The sequence below is a fragment of the Setaria viridis genome, chromosome 5 (assembly GCF_005286985.2).
Source record: "Setaria viridis chromosome 5, Setaria_viridis_v4.0, whole genome shotgun sequence".
Classification (NCBI taxonomy): Eukaryota; Viridiplantae; Streptophyta; class Magnoliopsida; order Poales; family Poaceae; genus Setaria; species Setaria viridis.
This window is the reverse complement of record NC_048267.2, coordinates 39,328,375-39,354,408: the sequence shown is the minus strand read 5'-3', so window position 1 is coordinate 39,354,408 and position 26,034 is coordinate 39,328,375. Positions and strand designations below refer to the sequence as shown.

The 26,034-nt window shown below is 47.0% G+C and overlaps 4 protein-coding genes and 1 non-coding gene across 7 annotated transcripts; 2 read left to right on the top strand and 3 right to left on the bottom strand.

Annotated features, from left to right (window-relative positions):
- Positions 1 to 3,240: 3,240 nt before the first annotated feature.
- Positions 3,241 to 5,595, top strand: LOC117855309 (trans-cinnamate 4-monooxygenase). Its single transcript, XM_034737626.2, has 3 exons — positions 3,241 to 4,113; positions 4,259 to 4,392; positions 4,765 to 5,595. The coding sequence occupies exons 1-3, from the start codon at positions 3,329 to 3,331 to the stop codon at positions 5,361 to 5,363; spliced, it is 1,518 nt and encodes a 505-aa protein (XP_034593517.1). The 5' UTR covers positions 3,241 to 3,328; the 3' UTR covers positions 5,364 to 5,595.
- A 2,915-nt stretch (positions 5,596 to 8,510) lies between these two features.
- Positions 8,511 to 18,790, top strand: LOC117856744 (uncharacterized). Of its 2 annotated transcripts, none has more exons than XM_034739126.2 (21): positions 8,511 to 8,841; positions 10,036 to 10,134; positions 10,536 to 10,687; positions 10,852 to 10,924; positions 11,370 to 11,492; positions 11,801 to 11,909; positions 12,272 to 12,351; positions 12,493 to 12,574; positions 12,762 to 12,901; positions 13,026 to 13,136; positions 13,235 to 13,351; positions 13,452 to 13,541; positions 13,969 to 14,022; positions 14,130 to 14,204; positions 14,743 to 14,818; positions 14,939 to 15,038; positions 15,897 to 15,966; positions 16,462 to 16,535; positions 16,861 to 16,970; positions 17,625 to 17,873; positions 18,155 to 18,790. In XM_034739126.2, the coding sequence occupies exons 1-21, from the start codon at positions 8,716 to 8,718 to the stop codon at positions 18,517 to 18,519; spliced, it is 2,475 nt and encodes an 824-aa protein (XP_034595017.1). In that variant the 5' UTR covers positions 8,511 to 8,715; the 3' UTR covers positions 18,520 to 18,790. The 2 variants fall into 2 exon arrangements, with proteins under 2 accessions (XP_034595017.1, XP_034595016.1); XM_034739125.2 differs by having other exon boundaries at positions 8,512 to 8,841; positions 16,861 to 16,976.
- Positions 18,791 to 18,842: 52 nt separating this feature from the next.
- On the bottom strand, positions 18,843 to 22,168 carry LOC117856745 (putative pentatricopeptide repeat-containing protein At3g11460, mitochondrial). The gene has a single exon (XM_034739127.2). The coding sequence runs from the start codon at positions 21,260 to 21,262 to the stop codon at positions 19,352 to 19,354; it is 1,911 nt and encodes a 636-aa protein (XP_034595018.1). The 5' UTR covers positions 21,263 to 22,168; the 3' UTR covers positions 18,843 to 19,351.
- A 139-nt stretch (positions 22,169 to 22,307) lies between these two features.
- On the bottom strand, positions 22,308 to 24,719 carry LOC117855289 (uncharacterized). 2 transcript variants are annotated; one of them, XM_034737601.2, is made up of 4 exons: positions 24,552 to 24,719; positions 24,243 to 24,466; positions 23,987 to 24,136; positions 22,308 to 23,862 (listed from the first exon to the last, which is right to left on the bottom strand). In XM_034737601.2, the coding sequence occupies exons 3-4, from the start codon at positions 24,102 to 24,104 to the stop codon at positions 22,631 to 22,633; spliced, it is 1,350 nt and encodes a 449-aa protein (XP_034593492.1). In that variant the 5' UTR covers positions 24,105 to 24,136; positions 24,243 to 24,466; positions 24,552 to 24,719; the 3' UTR covers positions 22,308 to 22,630. The 2 variants fall into 2 exon arrangements, with proteins under 2 accessions (XP_034593492.1, XP_034593491.1); XM_034737600.2 differs by lacking the exon at positions 24,552 to 24,719 and having other exon boundaries at positions 24,243 to 24,545.
- Positions 24,720 to 25,617: 898 nt separating this feature from the next.
- Positions 25,618 to 25,691, bottom strand: TRNAI-AAU (transfer RNA isoleucine (anticodon AAU)). Its single transcript has one exon. It is a non-coding gene; the product is annotated as a tRNA-Ile (tRNA).
- Between the last annotated feature and the right edge of the window lie 343 nt (positions 25,692 to 26,034).

Below are 26,034 nucleotides of genomic sequence, written 5' to 3'. Positions count from 1 at the left end.
CACTACCAGCAGAAATGGTATCTCTACTGGCAGGTGGACACCCGCCAGCACAGATATGATTCGTATTGGCGGGCGATTAGAAGGCCCACCAGCAATGATATTTTTAGGAAAAAAATGGTTGTAGTCGCTCGTGTTACCGCAGCACCGCCACTCGTGTCGCCTGGGTTGCCCACGCTGCTCGCTACAATCGTTCGCGCTGGCCCTGCACTCGCCGTCCGCCAGAAGGCTGCACCCGCCGCCCGAGGCTGCCCCGCCAGCTGAACGCGCCGCCGGCGACGGCCATCCGCAGCTGCATTGCAGACCATGCCCGAGCAGGCCGCCTGCGCTGGGCATGCCGCACCGCCCGCAGGCCACCTACGCCAGCATCCTCGCCGCCCGAGCCGGCCACCCGCCAGGCATCCCGCGCCGCCCGTCCAAGGCCCAGGTGCAGCTGCCCTGCAGGAGAAAGAGATAAGATAGAGATGTAAGGATGCGGAAGAGAGATAGAGGAGGAAGAGATAAATACCAAAGGAGCTGGGTCCACGCGTACACGGGGCATGCCGTGCCACCCGCCCAAGCCCCAGGTGTAGCTCCCTTGCAGGAGAAAGAGATAAGGTGAGAGAGGAAAGAGATAAGATAGAGATATGAGGATGCAGAAGAGAGATAGGAGGAGGAAGAGATCGATAAATACCGAGGGAGTTGGGTCCACATGCGAAATGCATTTGTGCTGACGGGTGATATAAGTACCCGCCAGCACCAATGGAGGCCATCTATGCTGGCGGGTGGTTATGTCACCCGCTAGTACAAGTACATTTGGAGTGACGGGTTTTAACGGGGTTGGCCACTTGACCATTTGTGCTGGCGGTGGTAATCTTGCCCACTAGCAGTAAAAAATCAAGGTGGCACCACAGATCATTTCTGGCATAGTGATTTAGCATAAACCAATTGCACCCTAATATTTAGAATTATATTGGATCCTGTCACAAATAAGCAACACCGTTTGTCACGTGTAGTTAAACATTACCAAACTTTAGGTACACATTACTAATAATGATTTCATGTGCCCCACAAAACAAGAACATCGATCACTCTCTGACTACTCTTTCTATACAAGCACAGCCATGGAGTACGTACGGTGCACCCACAAAAGGCCGGCTGGACAAGCAAAATGCCAACCCGACCTGATGCACGAGCACGACCCAACCTCCTCGCCGAGAACGATCTGAGACGGACGAACGAACCGATCGTTCCACCACGTAAACCAAAAGCCCCGGAGAGATCCATCACACTCTACGGAACACCAGAGACATGCCCATGCACAGTGTCTGCGGAAATGGGCGGCCACCAACTCACCGAGGAAGCAGCGGACAACATCGAGCGAGTGACGCGTAGCAGTCTTGCACGGCTGCTTGGAATGCTGGATTTGTGGCTGGCCGCGATGCCAAATGGCTATGGCTACCCCTCCGGTGCCGGGTTCACCAAACCACTCTTTGCGGACGTCATTACTATGATGTACCAAATATATATACTATAAAAATGGAAAATATAAAGTTCTCTTATTGTGTTCTTAGGTGATGCGGAGTTAGATTCTTATCCCCTTTCTGAACAATTTGATTTTTATATTATGTGTAGTTCTTTACTGAGTAAATTGCACCCACTATACATAGGTGGATGCAAATTGGTCCAACACCTTGTAAAATGCTTAATTCAATATAATAACTTGATAGGTGGGTGCAGATTAGTCCGACAACTTGTAAAGAGCTCAAGCTAGCTTAATGACTTAACAAATTTGTGCTACAGTCCAAACGTTACAATGACAACGTATTAAGCAAAGTGCATGGACATACGAATTCTCTTGCAATCAATAATTCTGTTTCTTTTATCGTTAATCATGACATGTCCGTTGCTTCTCAACGGTGCTTAACTTATTTGTTCATTAGTTAAATTGAATCAAATTTAAGAATTATGCAATTGGCATTACTGAAGGACTAAAATAAATAAGAAAGATCTTTGGACCTTAGCTTTCTTCTTCTGTGCTTCTGCTCATGTATTCAACTGTAAAAGAACCATGTCAATTTCTATTATTTTTGCTCATTATACTTTTCAAAAAACTACATGAGATTTTAAAAAATATTTATGTCGAATTTCTAAAAGATATTGTTAGTATATATTAACTATTGTTTTTTAGCTAAACAAAAATGCATATCATCAAACATATAAAATAGTGAGAGCAAATTTATCAATATTGAATATGAAATTAAATATTCCTAATCAAAATTAAATTATTGTATAAAAAAAATTGATACGAAGGTATAACATTAATTTCCTAAAAACATAAAGTTCTTGTTCCGGGTGAATACATTACCATAGCGACACGAATATCAATGGTCAAATAATGCTCAATGACTTGTTCGGACGCGAATATACTCTGACCCAGCATTAGAAAATAGGTTGCTTATTATATTATCTTGACTGCGGATGTACCAATTTGACAAGCTATTGCACTAAATTGGGCAGTTTACAAGTTTTTTATTAATCTACACCAAGCTATCAAATTATTATACTAGATTGAGCATTTTTCAAGTTACTAGACCAATCTACACCCACATGACAAGTTATTGTACTAGATTGAATATTTTATAAGTTGTTGGATTAATTTGCACCCACTTGACAAGTTATTATATAGTGGGTGCAATTTACTCTTCTTTATTTTGATAACAAACATCGTCCTTCTCTATATTTATATAGTTCTACTGTCATTCATTTGTCTTTCTTGTCTATTCAACGAATATAACCTATCAATTCCTTTGAGCTCTAACCGAGCAAGGGATCATGAGTTACCATCATATGGGATCAATTATTGAACATAAAGTTTCATACATCTATGTATCGTTCATGAAAAAAAAGGTAAACGGAAAAATAACAACCAAACACTTGGAACATGGACCAGAGTCAAAAGGAAGCTCTCACCTACCCACCAAAAAACCTTTTCTGTGCTACTCCAAACCCCAAAAATCATTGGCCACACATCTCCACTCTGGTACACACCCTGCAAGCCCAACCAAGCGCAGCGCCCTCACTGCCGGTGGGCCCCGACCGTGGACTCACTAACGCCGCATCCACCAAACCCCCTCCGGTCCTCCCCTACGGCCCTACCTACCGCATCGCCGTCAATTGTAACGCCAACTCCTCTGTCGTCCCGCCGGCTCACCTTTATATGCGCACGGACGTGTCCCTTGGACTCTCCACTCTCCAGGAACAACCGCCGTTCCAGCGCGCCAACACAACAGAGACACACAAGAACAGTGAAGACGGCAGCGTGCCCGCCATCCATCCCGGCTTCGTCGCCATGGACCTCCGCTTCGCGGAGAAGCTCCTGATCGGCCTGTTCGCGTCCGTCGTGATCGCCATAGCGGTGTCCAAGCTCCGCGGCCGCAAGCTCCGCCTGCCTCCCGGCCCCGTCCCCGTGCCCATCTTCGGCAACTGGCTGCAGGTCGGGGACGACCTCAACCACCGCAACCTCGCCGCGCTGGCCCGCAGGTTCGGCGACATCTTCCTCCTCCGGATGGGCCAGCGCAACCTGGTGGTGGTCTCCTCCCCGCCGCTGGCGCGGGAGGTGCTCCACACCCAGGGCGTCGAGTTCGGCTCCCGCACCCGCAACGTCGTCTTCGACATCTTCACCGGCAAGGGCCAGGACATGGTGTTCACCGTGTACGGCGACCATTGGCGCAAGATGCGGCGCATCATGACCGTGCCCTTCTTCACCAACAAGGTCGTGCAGCAGTACCGCGCCGGGTGGGAGGCCGAGGCCGCCGCCGTGGTGGACGACGTGCGCGCCGACCCCAGCGCCGCCACCGAGGGCGTCGTGCTCCGGCGACGCCTGCAGCTCATGATGTACAACAACATGTACCGCATCATGTTCGACCGGCGGTTCGAGAGCATGGACGACCCGCTCTTCCTCCGCCTCAGGGCGCTCAACGGCGAGCGCAGCCGCCTCGCGCAGAGCTTCGAGTACAACTACGGCGACTTCATCCCCATCCTCCGCCCGTTCCTCCGCGGCTACCTTAGGATCTGCAAGGAGGTCAAGGAGACACGTCTCAAGCTCTTCAAGGATTTCTTCCTCGAGGAGAGGAAGTGAGTAGTTCCTTCATCCATTCCATAATTTCGTTGGACTAGTGGCAGTGAGAGAGTGGGAGAGCAACCGGAACAAACAGAACAAGCACCGTGCGACTCTGACGAAAAATCATATGATGTGCTCACATGGTGGGTGTTTCTGCAGGAAGCTAGCGAGCACCAAGGCCATGGACAACAACGGGCTCAAGTGCGCCATTGATCACATCCTGGAGGCGCAGCAGAAGGGGGAGATCAACGAGGACAACGTGCTCTACATCGTCGAGAACATTAACGTTGCAGGTACGTGCAGTACAGACTAACTTAATCACCCTTCAGGTTTAGCATGGCAAAAGACTATTGTCCCTGGAATTTAGTAGCCTAGACTAGAAGTTTCTGTCATGCACTTCCAAGACGCAACGATGGCGCCATGTGAGGCCCAGGAACATTCTGCAACAAAAACTGTACTACAGCACTTGTGTTGACAAGAAGGCTACAACACCTGCAAAAACGCTTGACGTGATAGCCCAACATACCAACCAGTGTCAACAGTGTCCGTGCATTGCAATTTTCATCACTAGCTACAAAAATAATCGATCAATTTTATCACAGTCGGAGCTGCAATGCAACTGACAGCAGTAGCTCACTCGTTCTTGTCTGTTTGTGCCTCTGCAGCGATCGAGACGACGCTGTGGTCGATCGAGTGGGCGATCGCGGAGCTGGTGAACCACCCGGAGATCCAGCGGAAGCTTCGGCAGGAGCTGGACGCGGCGCTGGGCCCCGGCCACCAGATCACGGAGCCGGACACGCACAGGCTCCCCTACCTGCAGGCCGTGATCAAGGAGACGCTGCGCCTGCGCATGGCTATCCCGTTGCTGGTGCCGCACATGAACCTCCACGACGCCAAGCTCGGCGGCTACGACGTCCCCGCCGAGAGCAAGATCCTCGTCAACGCCTGGTACCTCGCCAACAACCCTGACAGCTGGAGGCGGCCCGAGGAGTTCCGGCCGGAGCGCTTCCTGGAGGAGGAGAGGCACGTCGAGGCCAACGGCAACGACTTCAGGTACCTGCCCTTCGGCGTCGGCCGCAGGAGCTGCCCCGGCATCATCCTCGCCCTCCCCATCCTCGGCATCACCATCGGACGCCTCGTCCAGAACTTCGAGCTGCTGCCGCCGCCTGGCCAGGACAAGATCGACACCACCGAGAAGGGAGGCCAGTTCAGCCTCCACATCTTGAAGCACTCCACCATCGTGTGCAAGCCGAGAGCGTTCTAGCTTCGAAGAGCTGGCCGTGTGTGATCGATGCTCCGGAGTGGGAATGCTCTGTTCCATCTCTTGGCTGTCTTAATTATATAGTAGCTCTCTATCTCTTCAGAGTAGATAAATATTCAGACAAATGTTAATCGCAAGAGAGGGTTGGACAGATAAAAAACAAGGGATGAAATGTAGAGATCTGATAATTATTCAATGCAGCGTTCAATTGAAAAAAAAAACTCGTTGCAAATAACCAAGTCTGTATCAAGGTTTTTGGAGTCAGTAAGAAGCATGTACGCACACATGCCACTTACCGCTCACTCCCAGAGCTCTGGCAGACGCAATGCAGTTTTCCTTTCAGATTATTGCAGAGTCTCCGCATGACTTTGGGGTAAACAATACAATTTCTATAGACCATTCCAATTTCTCCAAAAAAGTACTGATATCATGGCAGTTTTCTTCTGGTTTAAGCAAAGCAAGAGTCGGCATAGGCAACATTGGTTGTGATGTTTAGTCTCTCCTAACTCTTAACTGTCTTTTTGGTAGCTGGATGCATTATCCCGCGGGGCGGTTTGGTGTTTCCTTAATTTCATACTTATCAAAATATAAGCTAATTTCATAAATTTTGTGAAGGCAACTTTTTAGTTGATTAGCCCTCCATAATTCTTGCCCATGTCTTGCGGTATGTGATATAGTTGTAGTATTTTCGCAGCCAATGTTTTTTTTGTCATGGTGGCATGGCGAAAACGGTGAAATTCTTATGTGGACGATGGCGGCAACAATAATCGACAATGAGGATAAGTGTTGTATTGTCATCGTAAAGATGAGAATGGAAACGACTATGGTGGGATAGAGTGGTGTGTCCAAGCATAGCAGCTAGCCTCTCTAATGGGAGGCGTTGGGGCGACCGACTTTTTTATTTTTTAGCTCTTTTTGCGAAAGATTCTCACAAATAGATCTCTGGCGGAACCAATTTCAAAAATGGACCCTTAGCTTGGCGCCATCCACGCTGGCGCCAAGCTACAACGTCTCGGCGCCAGCCATCCTGGCGCCAAGGTCTATACATAGCAGCTGACGCGGATGCCGACGTGGCGGGGGCTTGGCGCCAAGCCTTGGCGCCATGGATCTTGGCGCCGAGCTTGGCGCCGTAGATCTTGGCGTCGAGCTATCCACCCCGTACCTCTACGCGTTTCGAACTAAACAAGTATAATTATTCCGAGGAGTAAACAATAAACTAAGTTGTGGTTCAACTCTACATTTTACCATATCGACAGGAAACGCGAGATTTTACGACCGACCGGCGCCACCGTCGGAAAAAAAGGTTCAATAGTGGGGTTCAAACTCAGGTCTCTAGGATAAGAAGCCCACCTCCTAACCAGTTGAACCACAACTTAATTTGTTGCATACTCCTCAGAATAATTATACTTGTTTAGTTCGAAACGCGTAGAGGTACGGGGTAGATAGCTCAGCGCCAAGCTCGGCGCCAAGATCCATGGCGCCAAGGCTTGGCGCCATCATGGATGGCGCCAAGCCCCCGCCACGTCGGCATCCGCGTCAGCCGCTATGTATAGACCTTGGCGCCAGGATGGCTGGCGTCGAGACGTTGTAGCTTAGCGCCAGCGTGGATGGCGCCAAGCTAAGGGTCCATTTTTGGAATTGGTTCCGCCAGGAACCTATTTGTGAGAATCTTTCGCAAAAAAAGCTAAAAAACAAAAAAGTCGGTTGGGGCGATATGGGGAGATAGAGCAGGAGGTAGGCACGAGTCAAGTAGGTTTGTGAGGACTCGCATGCAACTGAGTTGCCAGTCAATCGGGTCGTAAACCCAAAATAGTCCGCATCTAGTGGCTCAACGGACAAATGGAGTCATGGACAAATGAAGAATACACTTTAATATAGAGAGATTTATTGCAATAAAATTAAATTAACCACCCATTGCTCAGTTCTACTTCTTTTTCCTTTTCTCATCATGATTGATCCTGAATTTGCTCATTCCCTGTTGCGTGTGTTAACCTGCCTTAGCGGTTCTCCTATTCCCGAAGTCTTGCCTACTTATTTGCTATTCTGCAAACACTGCCAACCCCTCATCATCCATGGCAGGGGTGAAGCTACATTAAAAAATGAAAAACAGTGATTGAGGTAAATTTTTCACCATATTACCAATAACATATTAACTCTATGCACCCACAAGCCAAGCGCACCCCCTCCAATTTGCTTTAGTTTCGCGATGTTGGTATGTTGTCTAAGTATATAGGGCCATATTTCCAACTATGAAGAACCGTGTACCTAGACATAGTGGTTAGAGAAAAAAAGAGAAAAGTAGTAGATAGTTGTGCTCATATGATGGATAGGAAGCTAAATTTTGGACGACTCGAGTGCGAAAAAATTTCAATGCCTAAATGCCAAATCTTCCAAATGGCTAAGATCCTGTTTGTTTCCATTGTAAATTATATAAGTTGGAGTATAGTACCCATATAGTAAAAGTCCATCCTAAAACCGAAAATAATATGAAATAAGCTATTATTTGCGGTCCCATGGTGATCCTAGAGTGTTTTTTTTTACCATATTAGGCTCTGTTTAGATTTTGTTCTATACTCCCTCCGTTCCAAATTGTAGGCTGTTTTGACTTTTTTATGCATAGTTTTTGCTATGTATATAAATATAGTGTATGTCTAGATTTATAATAATATCTATTAACCTAGATAAGTTAAAATGGTCTACAATTTAAAATAAATGGGTATAAAAAACGTAATGTTTCTGAGCTCCGCATTGAACCAAGTTGGCAGAAGCGTTATTATCAAACAAATTTAAATACTATTGCCTCAGTGGTCAGTGCCAAATTATAACCTTTGAGCACAAATCTCGAGGTTTAGCTTCTACTATTGTTCTAATTCTTCAGAGCACATGCTTGATGCTTCCTCTGCATCTTTTCTCTGAAGAAGCTCCCTTGTCAATACTTGTCCATGCCTCGGTACATGCACGGAATACAACTAGCATGTGCATGGTCATTGCAAAGTTGCAAACCATGCAATTTGTCGTGCCGAAATACTTGCATTGCACTTTCTTGCTAGAATGAGCTGTGCCATGCGCTCTGTCCGTGTCCAGATTCTCTAATCATCAAGGGAAGGGGCAAAAGTGCAAATATTTTTGACCCCCTCTTCCAGGTAGGCCCCTCTCCCGTCGTGCCGGCGTGCCCGGTTTCCTCTTCCCCTTCCTCTCACCTCACCCTCCTCGACGCTACTTGTCCACCGCCCCGGATCTACCTCGCCGCGTCGGCGCGCGGGACACCACCCACCGACGCGAGGAGGCAATCGAGGCGGACGAAGCGCCGCGCCGGAATTCGACGGGGCATCGACCACCGGAGGCGTAGAGCAAAATGTTCAAGTTCCTCAAGGAGGTGGTCGCGGGATCCGGATCGGGCCTCAAGGACTTCCCCTACACCATCGGCGAGCCCTACGCCTCCGCCTGGGGCTCATGGACGCACCACCGCGGCACCTCCAAGGTACGCCGTCCGCACTCTTCCCCGTCTCTCCCGATCGATCAGATCCCCCGTAGGGCTGGTCGGAGGTATTCGCTGTGTCGCTGATTAGGTTCGTAGGCTGGAACTGTTCGGTGTATCGCTGGTTCTGTTGGTCGACTTCGAGTTGGAACAATCCGGTGCGCTATGCTAGCGTGTATTTTGGTGTGCGTGTGAGGGTGTTCTGTGGGCTGTGGCCCGTGCGCTCTGTAGCAGGTTGAGCTCTCGGTGCTGTTTTGGTGTGGTTTCGACTGTGTTGGACTGTTGCTAGATTTAGTAGCTTCTAAGGATCACAATTGGTTGATTCATTGTAGAGTTGACTCGAGTTAGTTTGGTTTTAGCGGATGGAAGGTATTTGGTTTACATTTTGCGGGATAGTTGTGTGCAGTTGTTCAAACCTGGGTATGCTGGTTTGATTGTGTAATTCTTGTGGAGCTCACGTGCCACAGCATGCCATCCAACTTGGTGAGGTTCAAGGATAATGAGGATATTACTGCTACCAGCACTTACGTTGCATTTGAGTTTTTGGTGTTATATCTAGGTTTCTTCATGATATTTTTGTTATCTGGAGCTATGCTCTTGATTTCATCTGGTGCTATTGGAGTGTACGGGTATGAGGTGGTTTCTGGGATGTGATGCCTTGGGACGCCTGTGATTGCGATGTTGACTGCGAGTATTGCAATAACTGATTTTGGCCTGAAGGTCTCACACTATACTTGGCAGCAACTGACTCATTGCTTGTGTGGAGTTACCCAAAACCTTTTAGATTCTTTTGGTCCAACCTTGGAGTTCTTTAGAAACTGTAAGCAAGTTTGAGCCTCTACAAAGGGTTTGGTGCACACAGCTTGTTTCACTATTACATCACACCAGCAGTAGGCTGAGAAGATGATAAAAGCAAATAATTACCAAACCTAGGATGAATTGCAATCTTAGTAATGGTTAATATATTTTCAAATATGCAGAAGTTTAGAGATTGTGTGTCATGTTATGATTCTGGTGATTATCAGCAGTTGATAGAGTTTTATTATTCATCCTAGGTCTACCATTAATACTGATTTTTCTGGTGCAGTTTTGATTTCTTAAGCTGTTATTCTTTTTTTCACCAAAGGATTATTTTGTCTTAATTTTTGTTAGATATGTATGCCCTTGCCAACACTATTTTTGCCTTGTCTTCTCCAGGATGATGGATCGCCTGTGTCAATTTTTTCTCTGTCAGGGAGCAACCCTCAGGACAGACACTTGGTTGCTGGTCGCAATGGTGTTAAGAGATTACGAACGGTATGCTAATAACTGTAGTCATTCGGTTTTGATGATCTATAGTGCTGTAAATTTAAGAGTTAAGACTTAATGTGCAGTCTGTTGTGGCAAAATGTCAAGGCTTAAAAAAAAATCCCGGTGGCAATAAAGCCTTTTTTTTAACTGAAAATCTGGACAATCCCTTAAATATTCTAGATCAAATGGAAGGCAGCAATTTGTGCCAAAAAAGAAGAAAAAAATTCTCGTGATATTTCAGTATTACTTCTATGTGCTGTTTTGCCCACAGCATATCGCATCGTTTCTGTTGTCTTACTTTCATCAGAAGGAGCACCTCTGAAATATACAATTTTTTTCTTTGGTAGTTTGCTATTTTGTTTCCCAATATCTGCTAAGTCAGTTTACTGCTGTTGTGGCTACTGCAGGTGCGGCATCCAAATATCTTATCCTTTTTACACAGTACTGAATCAGAAGTTCCTGATGGACCTGCCATGAAGCACACAATTTATATTGTAACAGAGCCTGTTATGCCACTTTCCGAAAAGCTCAAGGAACTGAATCTTGGTGGCACCCAGAGGTACCATGATCTTCTTGTACTTTTGTGTTCATCAAAATGTTCATTCACTAAGAAAAATCTTGTAGTTTCTGGCATTTTATCAATATATTTTGATTCACCCCTGTTATTTGTTTATTTATTTTCATTGAACTACATGCCACGGTGGCTAATAAATAATGGTGCAGGGATGAGTACTTTGCATGGGGGCTTCACCAGATATCGAAAGCTGTGAGCTTTCTCAATAATGACTGCAAGCTTGTAAGTCCCTGCATTAAGATTTGAAGAAGATTGCAATCTGGCTAAAACCTTACATAATTTGTTGCTTTGCGATATTCACTCATAGATTTTGCATTGATGATTTCTCATCATCCATTCTTGCTTGTGGTTGTTTTGTGGCGTTTACTTGTGGTTTTATTTAGTTATAAATGATGGAACAATATTATGAAGCATGTGGGTCTGTATTCGTGTATGCTGCTTGCAACAGAGGTGATTCTTAAAATGATTATTTTTTTACTGTTCGAGTCTCGATCTAGAACATTTCCTTGTTTTGATTATTTGATGTGGGTGCCTTGTACACATATCATTGGATTATATAGTGCAGTCAAATTAAAATGGTGCGGTGTTAACACATAATTGGAAACTACAAAGGCTGGAAATGCTTTGTTTCTTAAATGACCTGATTGCCATCACTTGATCAATTCAGGTTCATGGGAATGTATGCTTGGCGAGTGTAGTTGTCACACAAACTCTGGATTGGAAGCTTCATGCTTTTGATGTTCTGTCAGAATTTGATGCTAACAATGAAGTCTCTGGTAGCCCCATGTTGGTAAGGACTTAATCCCACACCTTTATTTATGTTAGTTATATGTATCGCATGTATGCTTCCCTCTTCTATATCATTTGGTGAATATTCAAATAGTGCTATAAAATATATTAAAGCTTGAAAACTTGTTTTATTTCTACACCTGTTTTGTTAGGGTCTACTTAGGCTGTTCCTAGAAATCAGGTTCAATATCTCTATTAGTACCATAGAAATTGATGAAAAAGATGGATTTTATAAATAATTCCTTCATAAAATAACAAAATGTTTGAGTTTATCTAAAAGCTGTTCTGATTTTTGTGTTTTTTTTGCAGCAATTTGAATGGTTAGTTGGAACGCAGTACAAGCCGATGGAGCTGACAAAGTCAGACTGGGCCTCAATTAGAAAATCACCTCCGTGGGCCATTGATTCTTGGGGACTGGGTGAGCATATCTAACTCTTAATTGTTCCTTGTCCTGCTCCTGCATTGCATGCTTGCAGTGATTAGGCCTATAGATTTGTTGGCTACTGTATGGGAGAAATTGTGTTCTAGCACTTACTATATGGGAGAAATTTGTCTGCACTTGTATCCATAGCTCCTAATCTTTTATGTTAAGTAATACTGAGGTTTTGGATTATTTATAGCTAAAGGCACAAGGAACTAAACAGAAACATCAAAGTGTGAATTGATAAACTGATGCCATTCAGACTTATCTATTGTTTGCCTTCAGTGGTCTTCAATTCTTCATCATTTGGTTGCTATTTCCTTAAAGTTGAAATAATGAGAACATGACACTTATGACAGGGTGTTTAATTTATGAACTCTTTTCTGGAGCAAAGTTGGCTAGAACAGAAGACCTTCGAAATATTGCTTCAATCCCAAAGGTTTGCTCGCATAATTTCTCTTAGGAACTTATTTCACAATGTGCTAACCTTTATTGGTTTTGGAGTTTCCCACTGGTCTAACTGCAGAAGTTTCTACGCATTTGTCATTTTGATGAGTTATTTACTATTTCTCCCTTGCAGTCTCTGCTTCCAGACTACCAGAGGCTCTTGAATTCCACACCTTCTCGTAGATTAAATCCTTCAAAACTTATTGATAACAGTGGTAAGTTCAACCCTTTTTTCTTGTCATTTAGTCATTTTTTGGGGTTCCAATGGAATTTTATTGAATCAATACATTTCTTCAGTGCTCAGTGCCTCAGTCTTATTACAATATTGTGCCCTACAAGGTGGACGGCAATTGCATTAGTTTTAAAAAAATTGAAACAATGTCTTTGGCTCTTTGTTTTCAGAGTTTTTCCAAAACAAGTTAGTTGAGACCATCCAGTTCATGGAAGTTCTTAATTTAAAAGACAGCGTTGAGAAAGACAGCTTTTTCCGGAAACTCCCAAATATAGCTGAACAGCTTCCTCGTGAGATAGTCCTAAAAAAGGTACCGCCAAAGTCTAGAGTTCCCTTGATTCATCCATACATGATTATTCTTTCTACCTTCGTTAATAGTTTTCCCAACCAGCTGGGTGATCATGTGCTTATTATCTGGACTACTTTGTGCACAGTTGCTCCCTGTATTGGCTTCTTCTCTTGAGTTTGGTTCAGCTGCTGCTCCAGCGTTAACTGTTCTGTTAAAGATGGGTTCCTGGCTTCCAGCTGACCAATTTAGTATCAAGGTGATCTTTTATTTCCACTTTTGATAGATTTGTTATGGTCAGCGCTGTTTTATGTTACATCAAATAGTCTGATTAATAGATAATGCTGGTGCTTTCAGGTTTTGCCTACTATTGTCAAGCTTTTCGCCTCCAATGACAGAGCTATCCGAGCTTGTCTTTTGCAGCACATAGATCAGTTTGGGGAATCATTGTCAGCTCAAACTGTTGATGAACAAGTATGTAATCTCTTTTGTATACAGACAATTGGACATCTGCATTTGTGTTTCTGGAACATTTTCTGCATAAATATATCTAATAATTTCTCTCTTTTTTTAGGTTTTTCCTCATGTTGCCACTGGCTTCTCCGATACTACTGTTTCTATTCGTGAACTAACATTGAAGTCGATGCTTGTTTTGGCACCAAAAGTGAGTTGCTTCTATCCTACTGAGCATATAGGTCTATCATCGAGAGATGTAGTTAAAATCTGATCATTCACCTGAGCTATGAAAAAGTATTAACTGTTCTGTCAAAATTTTCTGAATTTATCATTTACTTGGCCATGATTTATATTCCAAAGAAATCAAAAACCTTACATGTATTCCTTTGGTAACCAATTTTGGCATGTGTTCAGTTTTGTTCTGGAAATGTGTTTTTTCCAAGGTTAAATATTATCCAAAGTTAGGGTTAAACTCCGACTACTGATTTACTCCTATCATTTACTTTAGATGCAGGAGCGTGTACATAACACATACCAAATTGCCCTCCTGGGATTTTAGATCCTCAGGCAGTCCTTTTTATTTTCTGCTGAAAACTATGTTCCCTGATGACTAATTGTCTGGCCTGATACTGCAGTTATCTCAGCGAACAATCTCAGGATCCCTCTTGAAGTATCTCTCTAAGCTACAGGTGGGTGCTGTTCTCTTCTGATTGAGATGCCCTTTGACTCTGTTATACCTGGTTAGATTTGATGAGTTTTGTACTGCAGTTATAGTAAGCACTGCTGTCTGTTACAGGTGGATGAAGATCCCGGAATCAGGACAAACACTACAATTCTTCTTGGCAACATTGCAAGCCACATGAATGATGGGGTCTGTCCCAAAGATACTACTATTGTGTTACCTGTTTTCCTTGTTGATTTTCCTTGAATGTGTTATGTGCTAGTTAGACATGGTGAACACATGGCATTATGGAATTTCTCTGAAATTAGCTATTTTTAACATGTGTCAGTTGTGCATAAAGGAAAGGTTTGTAGCATTTTTTTTACTCTGGAAATCCATATGCTCTAATTCTGCTTTAAACACAAAATACAGTAAAAAAATGAATCCATAGGTATTGTGTATAAGCTTTTGCTTCCACGTTCAAGGTTCATGTTTATGTTAAAAGCGCTGGTTTTCACAGCTGACCTGACTGTAGGCCTGGTTAAGGGTATTCAGCACTATTTTACTGCTGAGGAAACATGATAAAGAAAAAGAAAAAAAATATGATGAAAACTTCCTGTGTGGCTGTATCTATAATTCGCTCCTAAGTGAAAAGTAGAACAATATCTATATTAACCTGGAGATGGATTATGTGCTATTCTAGCATAATCTTTGCCTCTTTTGCTGACAAGGCTATGTTATCTGACAGACCAGGAAAAGAGTCTTGATCAATGCATTCACAGTCCGTGCATTACGAGATACCTTCCCTCCGGCCAGAGCAGCTGGTACATACCTTTGCAGATGTGCTGCTTTAGTACTTTTAGATCTATCCAGCAACAAGTATCAGAGCAAGTGTGCATGCTTTGTACCATAACTGACATTTGTTTACTCTTGCTTCATGGCAGGAATCATGGCACTGAGTGTCACTAGTTCATACTATGAGATGACAGAAATTGCAACTCGCATCCTGCCTAACGTTGTTGTCCTCACATTTGACCCAGATAGGTACAACCTCAGTCTCTACATTCTCCTTGTTTCATGTTTTAAATAACATGCTTCATCCCTGTAAAATTGCTGGGGATCTGTGAGATGATCGAGCGTGAGGTTTTATGGCGCTAGACCAGGTCTTGGGCCCCGTGAAGGGTATGTGTTTTGGTGAAGTTTTCACAATTGTAGTTGGCCCATTTCTCACACATATGTTGTAGACAAAAGAAGCGAAAGGAAGGACATGAGGTAATAGTCTTTGTCTCATCACCACACTTGAGCCCAACAGCTTCTCATCACCAATTCCTCCGACCCTGTGCTACTGCCTGCCGTCTACTAGTCTACTGCTACTAGCCCAACCCCTTCACCTTGCTGCTGCTGGAGAGGGAGAGAGAGATTGGCTCTCCTCACTTAGCAAGGTTTGCCTTGCCTCACCTTGCCAAGCAAGGCTAGGCTAATGAGCGATGTTGGGCAATAAAATCATGCCAACATGAATGCATGGCACTATTCATTCCATGTTTGGATATAGTACCATCAAATGTCCATCAGAGTTCTTTTTTTTGGCCCCTGTGAAGCAAGTTTTGCTTACAACTTTCTGTGATAACTGCGGGCCCATGATTCAGTAGCATACCACACAAAGATAGAGACATTGTTTGAGCACTCTGCACAGTTGCTAAAATAAATTTGCTTGATGGGTGCATTTCCAGTTTGAATAGAAGTTGTAAAGTAAGAAATGAAGTTAAACAATCTAGGTGGCAGGCGGTTGATTCCAAAATGGTTAATTGCATCCCATTTGTAACACTGCATTTCGAACTGTACTTTTCTGCATGATGCTTTGGTGATTTGGTCTTTAAAACAAATCATGTGATGTTTCTACAGTGATGTGCGAACCAAGGCTTTTCAGGCTACCGATCAATTCTTACAAATAGCTAAGCAACACCATCAAAAGGTACCCATATCTAGTTTGTTGTTTATGATCTATATCCACTTTGCTGGATCACTTTAGCCTACTAATATTTTTGCAATTCTTGTGGGTTACTAGCGACAGGCAGTATAGATTGTATTTTTTTTTATGTTCTGAAGCATCTCTTATCTTAAGACGTGATTAAGGCAGAAGGTAAAAATCAATAAAAATATACATCTGGATAATGCCAATTAAAAACACATATTCTAAAAGCATCACTGCAATTGATTCTGGATCCTACCATAAATGGAAGGGATCCTCAGAAATCTCATTTGCATTTTGAGCTAGTTATTCCAACTTTATTCATTTTGATTCAAGGGCTTTTGTGCTTTACTGTTTTTGGAACTGCTCCTTTTACATTATTTCTGGGATAAGGTCATCTTCTGTAATTTTTACTAGTAGAAGTATTCTACTTTACCTTTATGTTCTGTCAATTTGCTATTCTTATGTTGTCTGATGTTTTAATTTTGTGTACTATAGCTTACCACGGGAGACACGATGGTGGCTGAAAGTACTAGTGTTCAGTTAAAGCCTGGAAATGCCAGTTTACTTGGGTAAGCTGTCTTGCCTCTATGTTGGCTGCCAAAATGGACACAAATATTCTTTATTAATTTGGGTGGGTGGCTTGGTTCTCAATCAAATCATCTACACCAGTAACTAGTTATTTTCTCGTTGAAAGCTTGGCCTAAATGCATTATAAACTTCTGAGTGCCAGTAATATATTTACATGCGTGTATCAATTGTGTGCTGTCCAAAATCTACGCAACAGTAGAAAAACATATGCTGATTCTAAGAAGCCACCCCAATGCTAATGATTTGTTATTTTAGTCTAATTTAATGTTCTACTGGATTTTTTTATTCAAACTCGTCTGAATCCAGGTGGGCCATGAGCTCTATTACTCAAAAGGGTAAACCTTCTGATCATGGCTCAATATCTACTGCAAATGCCAGTAATTCGCAAGTTTCAGCAACCTCCGCTGCCACTCCAGGTATAGGTAATTTTATTCTCCCAACTGCTTTAATCCCTAAGAATCACCACATTTCTCACTTGCATAAAGTATATCTGGAAAGAGGATTAAGAAAGTACTCCCACCATACTTGTTTATTTGTCGTTATTGACTAGCGATTTTTGTTATGCATTTGACTACTATTAAAGAAATAAATGGATGAATCTTCCAATATGATTTTCATATAAATCAAACTTTAGAAGTCTCACCTATCAATGGTGGGAGTACTTTCTTAATCCTAACCTTGACAAACAAGAATTGATAGTGTCATATTATACTTGAATCGTAACCTTGTGGTATACCTATAGTACCTTCTTGCCACATTCCAGACATCTGTTCTAGTATTTAGGCCCTGTTTGTTTTAGCTTGCAGATTGCTACAATCTAATAATCTGCAAGCTGAGACAAACAGGTCCCAGGTTGAGTCCCAGATTGTGACAATCCATAGACCAGATTGTTACAATCCAACAATCTACTTTCCCCAGCTTGCAGATTGTAACAAATCTACACGCTACAATCCACAAGCTGCAAGCTAAAACAAAGAGTGCCTTCTTTTTGTTACGTTTTGACTGTGAATACCCCTACTTAAACTTCACTTTGAAAGGTCTACAATTGAGAATCAATTCTATTGCCACAGGTACTCAAGCTTCTACTGTAGGGCATGCACCATCCACATCCAGCTCCCTTGATCATGCTGCACCGGCATCAGCAAGGTCTTCAGTAGATGGATGGGGTGAGCTCGATGATGGTAATATCCATGAGGAGAATGGCAGCGATAAAGAAGGATGGGATGATGTAGACCCATTTGACGATAAGCCATCACCCTCTCTTCTATCCAACATACAAGCTGCTCAGAAACGTCCAGTGGTGCAACCAAAGCAAGCAGGTAAGTTTGCTTCTGTCAAGTGCATTGGTTGGTTTCACGCAGCTGTGTCATCAACTTTCATTAAAAAACAGTAGTAAAAGGTGATATTACTTAGTATTGTTGCTAAGATCATAATGAGAAATTACCTCCCTATGTGTCAATTACATATAGCCCCTTGACCCACTTCTCAACTTCACATTGGATGACATTTCCAGTATACATCCTTGTGATGGTAATGAGCTAATTGATTATTAAATAACCATCTAATTCTTGTTTTCTTCTATTGATTTTGTCAAACACAGCTGCAACCTCAGCCAAATCACATCAACTGAAAGCGCCAAAATCAGAAGATGATCCTCTATGGGGTCCTATAGCTGCTGCACCACCCAAAAGTGCATCAAAGTCTGCAGACGTCAAACCATCAACGTCACATAATGATGAGGATGATCTCTGGGGTACAATAGCGGCACCCGCTCCAAAATCATCTGGGAAGCCTTTGAAGGCGGCCGCAGCAAACAGTGACGACATATGGGGTTCGATTGCAGCACCTCCACCATCAACCAAAGCTAGACCCTTAGCGTCATCAGGTAGGGGTCGAGGGACAAAGCCGGCACAACCAAAACTTGGTGCTCAAAGAATAGGAAGGACATCCTCAACTGGGATGTGACGTCTTATGATATCAAGTGTTGTATAAGAATGCAAAGTTGTCCTCTTGTTTTTTTCCCCCTTTGCTTTCTGGTCTGTCCAGGATACCATTCTTTGTAAACTAGCCAAAGCATTTATGTGGACACGATTTTGACCATTGTATTAGTCTTGTTTTACCGTTGTGTATTAAGTAGCTCCAGAAGATGTATGTACATCACAGCCAGAGTCATCTTGAATCGATATTATTAATATACTGGTCTTGCCTTATTTTGGCTTGATTACTACTTTGACAATTCCCTTTTTGTGTTAAGATTAAGCGTATACTTATGGTTGACATGTAACATATACAACAGTACCACCCTTGAGCTCAAATTATGTGGGAAGAATGTAGACTAGAAATCGTTCCCGACTTTTTGAATGCAGCCATTCCATGTAAGCATGTAGCTATGCTGCAGTACAGTATGCGATCTCAAGTATCCACACAGAATCTGCATGCTTTGTGAATAGGTAAAGAAAGATGAAGGGAGTTTGGCTGTACACCCTGGATGGTCTTAGAGCGAGAGTGTTGCGCAGCCTTGCAAATTACTTCCCTGAATCCAGTGTTGCGCTCGTCTTCCTCGGATTTTCCATTAGACGTCGTCTTCCTCAGATTTTCCATTAGATGTTAGCAGGAAGCAGCCACGACGTGAACGGTTGATGGGTGGTGTTGTCAGCTTGTAGCACATCTCTATATCGGCACATTCGAAGTAGCGCCTTGTTCTACTATTCGTCGCCTATGCCCTGAAGTTTAAGGGCGTCGGTTTCTGATGCTTTGCAGACAATGATTTCCCACAGCGACTCAGCGAGCACGTCCTTCACCAGTAATCTTTGCAGGAGCAGACTCCACCCTCAAAGCGATGGAAGCGGCTGGCGTCCCTGACCAGGAACGCCCGGTTGGCAATCCCAGAAACCGCCTTCAAGAACGAGTGGCAGTCCCCGCACACCCTGAGGTTCTTGATCACCACGATCTCACTGCCGGCCTCGGTGTTCAGCAACCCAAACGCCACGGCCAACTTCTCGCTGTGAAAACCGACCAGCCGCTGCGCAGCAGCCTTCTCGGCCGCCCCACTCTGACTCACGCCTGGTCTCTCATTCACCACCTGCTCCAGCCTCATCACGAGCTCGTAGATCCTCTTCGCCTGCGGGTGCGAGTGATCGTCGGCCATGAAGAGGTGTACCCGCCCCTTGTGCTCGAGGTAGCTGCACCCGGGCTCCTTCTTGAGCCCGCGCTCCTTCATCATCGCCCGCACCCTCGCCACGCCGTCCAGCTGCCCTGTGTCGATATATATGTTCGACATGAGCACGTAGTAGCCCGCGTTGGTGGGCTCCAGCTCGACGATGTGCTCGAAGGCCTCCTCCCCTACCTCCGCGTTCTTGTGTATCTTGCACGCTCCAAGAAGGGCACCCCAGACCGCGCCATCAGCCGGCATGGGCATCGACGAGATGAGCTCTCTTGCCTCTTCCAGTCGCCCAGCACGTCCGAGGAGATCCACCATGCATGTGTAGTGCTCCAGAGTCGGTCGCAATTTGTAGGCGCTTTCCATTGTTGAAAAGTACTTACGTCCCTCGTCGTACATCCCGGCGTGGCTGCACGCCGACAGGAGCCCGACCATCACGATGTTGTCAGGGCGGATGCCTTCTGACACCATCCTTTCAAAGAGGCTGACGGCGACGTCGCCGTGTCCGTGCATGCCGTACCCAGTGATCAGCGCCGTCCACGACACGATGCTCCTCCTGGGCATTTCGTCGAACAGCTGCTGCGCCCGGGGCAGGCTGCCGCAGCGCGCGTGGAAGTTGATCAGCGCGTTGCACAGCTGCACGTTGGTGCGGAAGCCGGGGAGTCTCTCCCGCACGTAGCGCTCGACGTCGAAGCCCACGCCGCGCGCGCCCAGGTGCGCGCAGGAGGAGAGCACGCCGACGAGCGTCACGGCGTCAGGTTCCACCCCGCCGCCGTCCGGGCCATGCATGCGGCGGTAGAGCTCGAGCGCGTCAACGGCCAGGCCGTTCTGCGCGTGCGCCGAGAGCACGGCGTTCCACGACACGAGGTCGCGCGAGGCCGCCGGCATCTCGTCGAAAACCCGCCGGGCGAGGGCGGCGCCAGCCGCCCCGCCGCGCGCGTACGTGGATATGAGGCAGTTGGCCACAGAAGTCTCGGCGGCGAGCCCGGCCCGTGCCGCGAGTGCGTGGACCTGCGGCACGGCGCTCAGAGGCGCGGCGGGGACAAGAGCGAGCAGGGTGACGGCGTCGAAGCGGACCGAGGCGGCGCGCATGCGGCGGAAGACGGCGAAGCACGCGGCCGGCATGGCGTGGAGCGCGCAGCCGGAGATGGTGGAGTTGAACGCGGTGCGGAGCGTTGTCTGGGGCGTGCACTCAAGAGGCATTTCGTCGAGGAGCTGGTGGGCGAGCGGGAGGCGGCCGAGGCGGGAGTAGGAGCTGAGCAGCGCGGAGAGGAGGAAGGCGTCGGCGGCAGGGAGCAGGCCGCGCTTCGCGGCGAGGGCGTGTATCTGGGCGACGCCGGATGAGAGGGACAGCGCGGCGCAGGAGATGGCCGCGGACGGGAGCGCCAGGGCGTGCGGCGGCGGCGAGGGGTCGCCGTGGCGCAGGAGGGCCAGCGCCTCCCGGTGTCGACCGAGGCGCGTTAGGGTGCGCACCCGCGCGCTCCATGGCTCGGTGAAGTTTGCGTCGCCGGCGAAGGCGGCGGCGGGTGTGGAAGGATCGGTGGCCATGGCCCATGGGTTATAGCCTTGTCATGGCCTCATGGGGGACAAGGCCATTGCAGGCGTTCGATGAAATGCATCTCTCGCTGGCATGCGGGCCCATTCTACCAGAAAGGACTCTATCCTGACCTGCAGTAGGTAAAGCAGCGTACTCTGCTTTGAAAAAAGAAAAGAAAAGAAAAGGAAAGGAAAACAGATCTCTCCGTCACGATGAAAATAAGGCCAGCACCGGTTTTTGCCCCGTCCGTTAAGCTTAGCATAAAGTTTTTTTTTCCTTTTCTTTTGAGACGATGGAAAGTTCTCTTCTTCTACCTCCCGACGGGAACTTGGTCCTCTGAATCAACCGGTATCAGTAATTTATTTTCGGGACAACTACATACGTGCCGGCACTTTGACTTTTAACTGTATGTTTGCTAAATTTGCACAATCGCTCATGTTTTGACGAAGTCAACGCACTGTTTTGATGGCAAAAGCTGGAAAAAAAAACTAGATGGGTTGACTTGATCAAAGCAAGGGCAATAGTGCAAAGTTGAATAAAAATAAGAACAAACGATTTAGAGATCAAAATTTGGGTAGAATTGCAAAATGCCCTTCATTTCCCTCCTCTAGCAGCAACTTCTTTCTTTGTCCTCGCCCCGTACACTCATCTTCCTCGTCTCCGCCGCCACCCGGTGCTACATCAATCCAGTACATGCACTGTGGTGCCTCTATCCCTTCCTTTACCCAATCAAACTAGTCTCATCAAACTATCCACGTCTTGCGTGCCCACCATCACCATCGGGTAGGCTCGTCATTGAAGACTCTCAGGATACTTACTCACATTAAAAAACTCAATGCTAAGTCCAATTTATTTTATTTTGAGAAATTTTATAAAAGAATATAACATTTAAAATATCAAATAATGTATCATCAAGAGATGTTTATGGTAGATCAATTGAAATTTGATGTTATATATGATCAAAGTTAGAAAAAAGTTTGATTTATGGCAAAACTAAAACATGATGTTCTTTGCATAGATCCTGTTTGAGTTCCCGTTGGATTCAGAAGACAGAAATAACAAATCTGATCGAGTAGGTAGCATAGACTAACATAAGAAGAATCCCCTCTTTACATTATGGACCAATACAATTCCATTACGAATTTCTTTCTAATTCACTAAAAGAATATACAAAGAATGAAAAAAAACTTTGCATCTCTTCACGAAACCCCCCCCCCCCCCCAAATTAATCAGACTCGTTGTAATTTACACCCAATTTAATGAAATAAAACAGTAATTGGATGAAGAATTCTTCATGAATTCTCACAGATCACAAAGCCGCTGAAATCTTCCCCGCGCCGTAAGAAGGGACCCCAAAAATGTTCATGGAGCAGAAAGATTCAGCTGTGCTCGCCGTACCGCTGGCTCCGTAGAACCGAGCTGACGGAGCTGTACCCGAGCACGCGGTGAAGCGGCCCCACCTGCCCTGGCTGCTCGCCACTCAGGTTGCTCCACGCGCGCGCGTACTCGGTGTCCTCCCCGCCGCCGACGGCAGGCTGCGGCGCGGAGAAGATCTTCTTCGGGTGGTCCGTCGAGCCGCTCGCCGGCAGCGTCAGCTCGAACGCTTCGCCGCAGCCACCGCACTTCAGCCTGGAGGCTCTGCCGACGGGCAGGGCGGCCGGCAGCTGCAGTATCTCCTTGCACTCGTCGCAGACCACGAACGGCGTGCCGCCCAGCAGCGGTCGGCAGTGGTGCGCCCGAGCCCTGGGCCCGCCGCGCCGACTGCTCGAAACCGACGACGCCGACGACGAGGAGGAGGCGCTGGCGTCCCGGCGCGGGCGCTCGACGGGCAGCGCCCGCGTGAGCTGCGACTCCAGGCGGCGCATGAGACGGGAGCTGCGCCTCGTTATCGTGCGCTTGCCGCCGCCGCCGTCGTGGCAGGACGCGCTCAGCCGAGGCATCATGCCTTGCCAATGCCCCTCGATGCTGCGCGGGTGGTCGACGGCGGCGATGAGCTTCCGGAGGTTGTCGAGCGCATGGAGGAGGTCCTTCTGGAACGCCGGGTCGCTCAGCGGCGATTTCTCAAGATTGACCGTCGGCTCGAGTCCAGACAGGACCGACGCCACCTCGAGTTCTTGGGAGCTTAGCGGCGATGCCCGTCGCCGGTAAGGCATCGCCGGCACGTCGGACTCCGAGTCGGTGCCGGATCCTCCGTCGCTGCGCACGTCCACATCGCCGCTGCTCGACCGCCTGGTTCTCCGCGACGACGGCCGGAGCTCGGTTACGCGGCCGTGCAGCGGCGATCCGCGTCGCGCAGCCTCCGTTCGGTCGTCCCGGTTCATGCTGGAGCTGAGAGGGCCGCTTCTCGCACCATCTCTGACCGACCCAAACCCTCTGTACGCAGAGGACGACGACGCGGCTCCCGTGTCCTGCCTTGTCGGCACGGAGCTTCTACCGGTAGTTGACCTGCTCGCCAGCGACGGCCGCCCGTCGTCGTCGTCGTCGACGGCCCAGGCCGACCTCGTATTCGACGGCTCGACGTCGTCGGAGAAGACCGACGCGGTGTCGGCGGAGAGGATCTCGAGCTGCGCGAGCGCGTACTCGGTCTCATCGGTCGGCCGCGGGTTCTTGCCTGCGCCAATGCGGGAGAAGAAGAAGAACCGATCAATCGATCGCGCCGGGGACGAGTATTTGCCGGAACACGAAGGAACAGCGCCGGAACTCGAATCGAGCGGCGGAGCTGTGCTTTGTACTACCTCGGATTGGCGTGCGGCACTTGCTGCAGTAGAAGATGATGGCGGTGAGGTCCTGGTAGATCATGGCGCGGCAGTACGGGCACCGCCCGAACCGAGACTTCACCTCCTCGGCCTGCATGACGACGGCGCCGGCCGCGGCGCGGTTCTTACCTGCAAGAACAGGGCAGGGGGGTTTCGTAAGCCGGCACCGACTAGAAGCGCGTCGCGTCGCGTCACGGCGACACGCCGTATCAGAAGAACCGATCGAGAGGCTCACCTATACGCCAAATCCTTTAATTCTCCCAAATTCTTCTTCAGCAGTTCATCCACTGATCTCAAGAGCGGGGCACATGCCAAGATTACGAACTGCTCTGTCGTCTGTTCCAAGAAACCCAGGCACGGACGGAAGATCCACCTCGCGAGACGTGAGGCCGAAGGAAGCTGGACGAGGAAGAAGCAGCAGCTAGGAAAAGCAGCAGCTGAGACTGGGTCGAGAAGAAGCTGTGCGCCACGACGAGAAGATTTGCTGCGATGAGAGAAAAAAACAGAGAGAGAGGCTGTTATGGAGAGATTGCTGCCTCCAAACCTCCGTTGACGCGAGCCGAACGAGAAGGTAGGTGCCAGTGCGACGCGCACGGGTGTTGAAAGCGAGGCGGGATGAGGCGGAGACCCGGTCCCCTCGCGCAGAATGAACGCATTCCCTCACGGCAACACACGGTTCACGGGTTTAGTTCACACCACACAACCCCCTACCCTCTCTTCCAATGGCTGTTACATACAAGAATGGGAAAATTACTTGAGCAGTTTTGCCAACGACATGGATTAAAAAGGATGGTTTCAAGTGTTGTTTGCTCAATTCTTTTGTCTCGATTGTTACTAGTAACTACGGAGTACACAAGCAGCCACGTGTTCTTCTGAACACCCTGATCTCTCACTGTCACCGGCGGTGCCTCGTACAGTCATGCTAGCTGCTAGTGCTATCGCATCAGTTCACTGTCGAAGACTTGAGGAAAGGGGAACCGAGGCCGGGTTCCTTGCTCTATCGACGCAAACATCCAATCTCGTCCCCAGCGAGAATGCAGTTGACGAGGTGTGCTGTGGTGAAATATCAGAGGTTCGATGCTCTCCCCGGAAACTGAGAAAGGAGCAGAATGAGAAAGTGAAACGGCCGAGCAGGACCCGTGGTCAAAACTAAGAAGCCATTGGAACCGAGAAGCAAGGAGCCGTGTGAGAGGTGACACGGGCGGGACTGAAAATTCCGTGACAGCCCTCGCACGCGCTAGTAGCAAGTACGGAGTACTTGCCAAAATCCCCGTTTGTTCAGTAATCAGTAGCGATCGACGTCAACGCCAGGACCGGGATCATATGGCTGCCCGAGTAAATCAGCGTCGCTGTCGTTGGAGTTGAGACCGTGTCATGGTGTACGGGCCGCCAAGGTATCGACCCTTTCTCTGCGCTGGACGTGGGAACTTTTTCAAACACGAAACATCCTCCAAGCAAATCATCAGGTTGGTCTGCGCTGGACGACAGAGAGCTCATGTCTGAATACCTGGACGCCGCTTATCTTTAGATTGCACGGAACCTCGCGCCAGGAGCTAATAAGAATTAATTTGGCAGAAATTTCCCCCAAAAAAAAGAAAAAAAAGGATGTATGGCCCATGCAGGTCTCGAACCTGCGACCTTCGCGTTATTAGCACGACGCTCTAACCAACTGAGCTAATAGGCCTATGTTGAATTGTATTTTTATTTTATAAGTTTATTAATTTGTAAGTCAAGTCCCCCCATTTTTGTCATGTTGAATTGCTGGTTATCATTTGCCCTCGCTTCCACTTCCCTCGTGAACATTTGCACCCGCTGTTTCCCCTCAATACCATCTGAATTATGGGTCTTGCTTTTTCGGGAGCTGCCAATTTCTCATGTGTTAGAATGTCAGTTTTTGAAAAAAAAATAGCATACACATTTCATGTTTGCTTATACATCGATAGCGGAATCGTGTAAGGGCCCGTTTGGAGGACTGGTACCGCCTCCAACTTCATCTATTTATACAAACCGAAGCACTACAGCGTGAA

Excerpts from the sequence above, each read along its gene's own strand:
- LOC117855289 (XM_034737601.2), bottom strand. The coding sequence starts at position 24,104 with ATGCAGGCCGAGGAGGTGAAGTCTCGGTTCGGGCGGTGCCCGTACTGC. Across the intron at positions 23,863-23,986 it reads GTGCCGCACGCCAATCCGAG|GCAAGAACCCGCGGCCGACC; the intron begins GTAGTACAAAGC and ends GCATTGGCGCAG.
- LOC117856744 (XM_034739125.2), top strand. The coding sequence starts at position 8,716 with ATGTTCAAGTTCCTCAAGGAGGTGGTCGCGGGATCCGGATCGGGCCTC. Across the intron at positions 10,925-11,369 it reads TCAATAATGACTGCAAGCTT|GTTCATGGGAATGTATGCTT; the intron begins GTAAGTCCCTGC and ends TGATCAATTCAG. Across the intron at positions 15,039-15,896 it reads CTCACATTTGACCCAGATAG|TGATGTGCGAACCAAGGCTT; the intron begins GTACAACCTCAG and ends ATGTTTCTACAG.
- LOC117855309 (XM_034737626.2), top strand. The coding sequence starts at position 3,329 with ATGGACCTCCGCTTCGCGGAGAAGCTCCTGATCGGCCTGTTCGCGTCC. Across the intron at positions 4,114-4,258 it reads TTCTTCCTCGAGGAGAGGAA|GAAGCTAGCGAGCACCAAGG; the intron begins GTGAGTAGTTCC and ends GTGTTTCTGCAG. Across the intron at positions 4,393-4,764 it reads CGAGAACATTAACGTTGCAG|CGATCGAGACGACGCTGTGG; the intron begins GTACGTGCAGTA and ends GTGCCTCTGCAG.
- LOC117856745 (XM_034739127.2), bottom strand. The coding sequence starts at position 21,262 with ATGGCCACCGATCCTTCCACACCCGCCGCCGCCTTCGCCGGCGACGCA.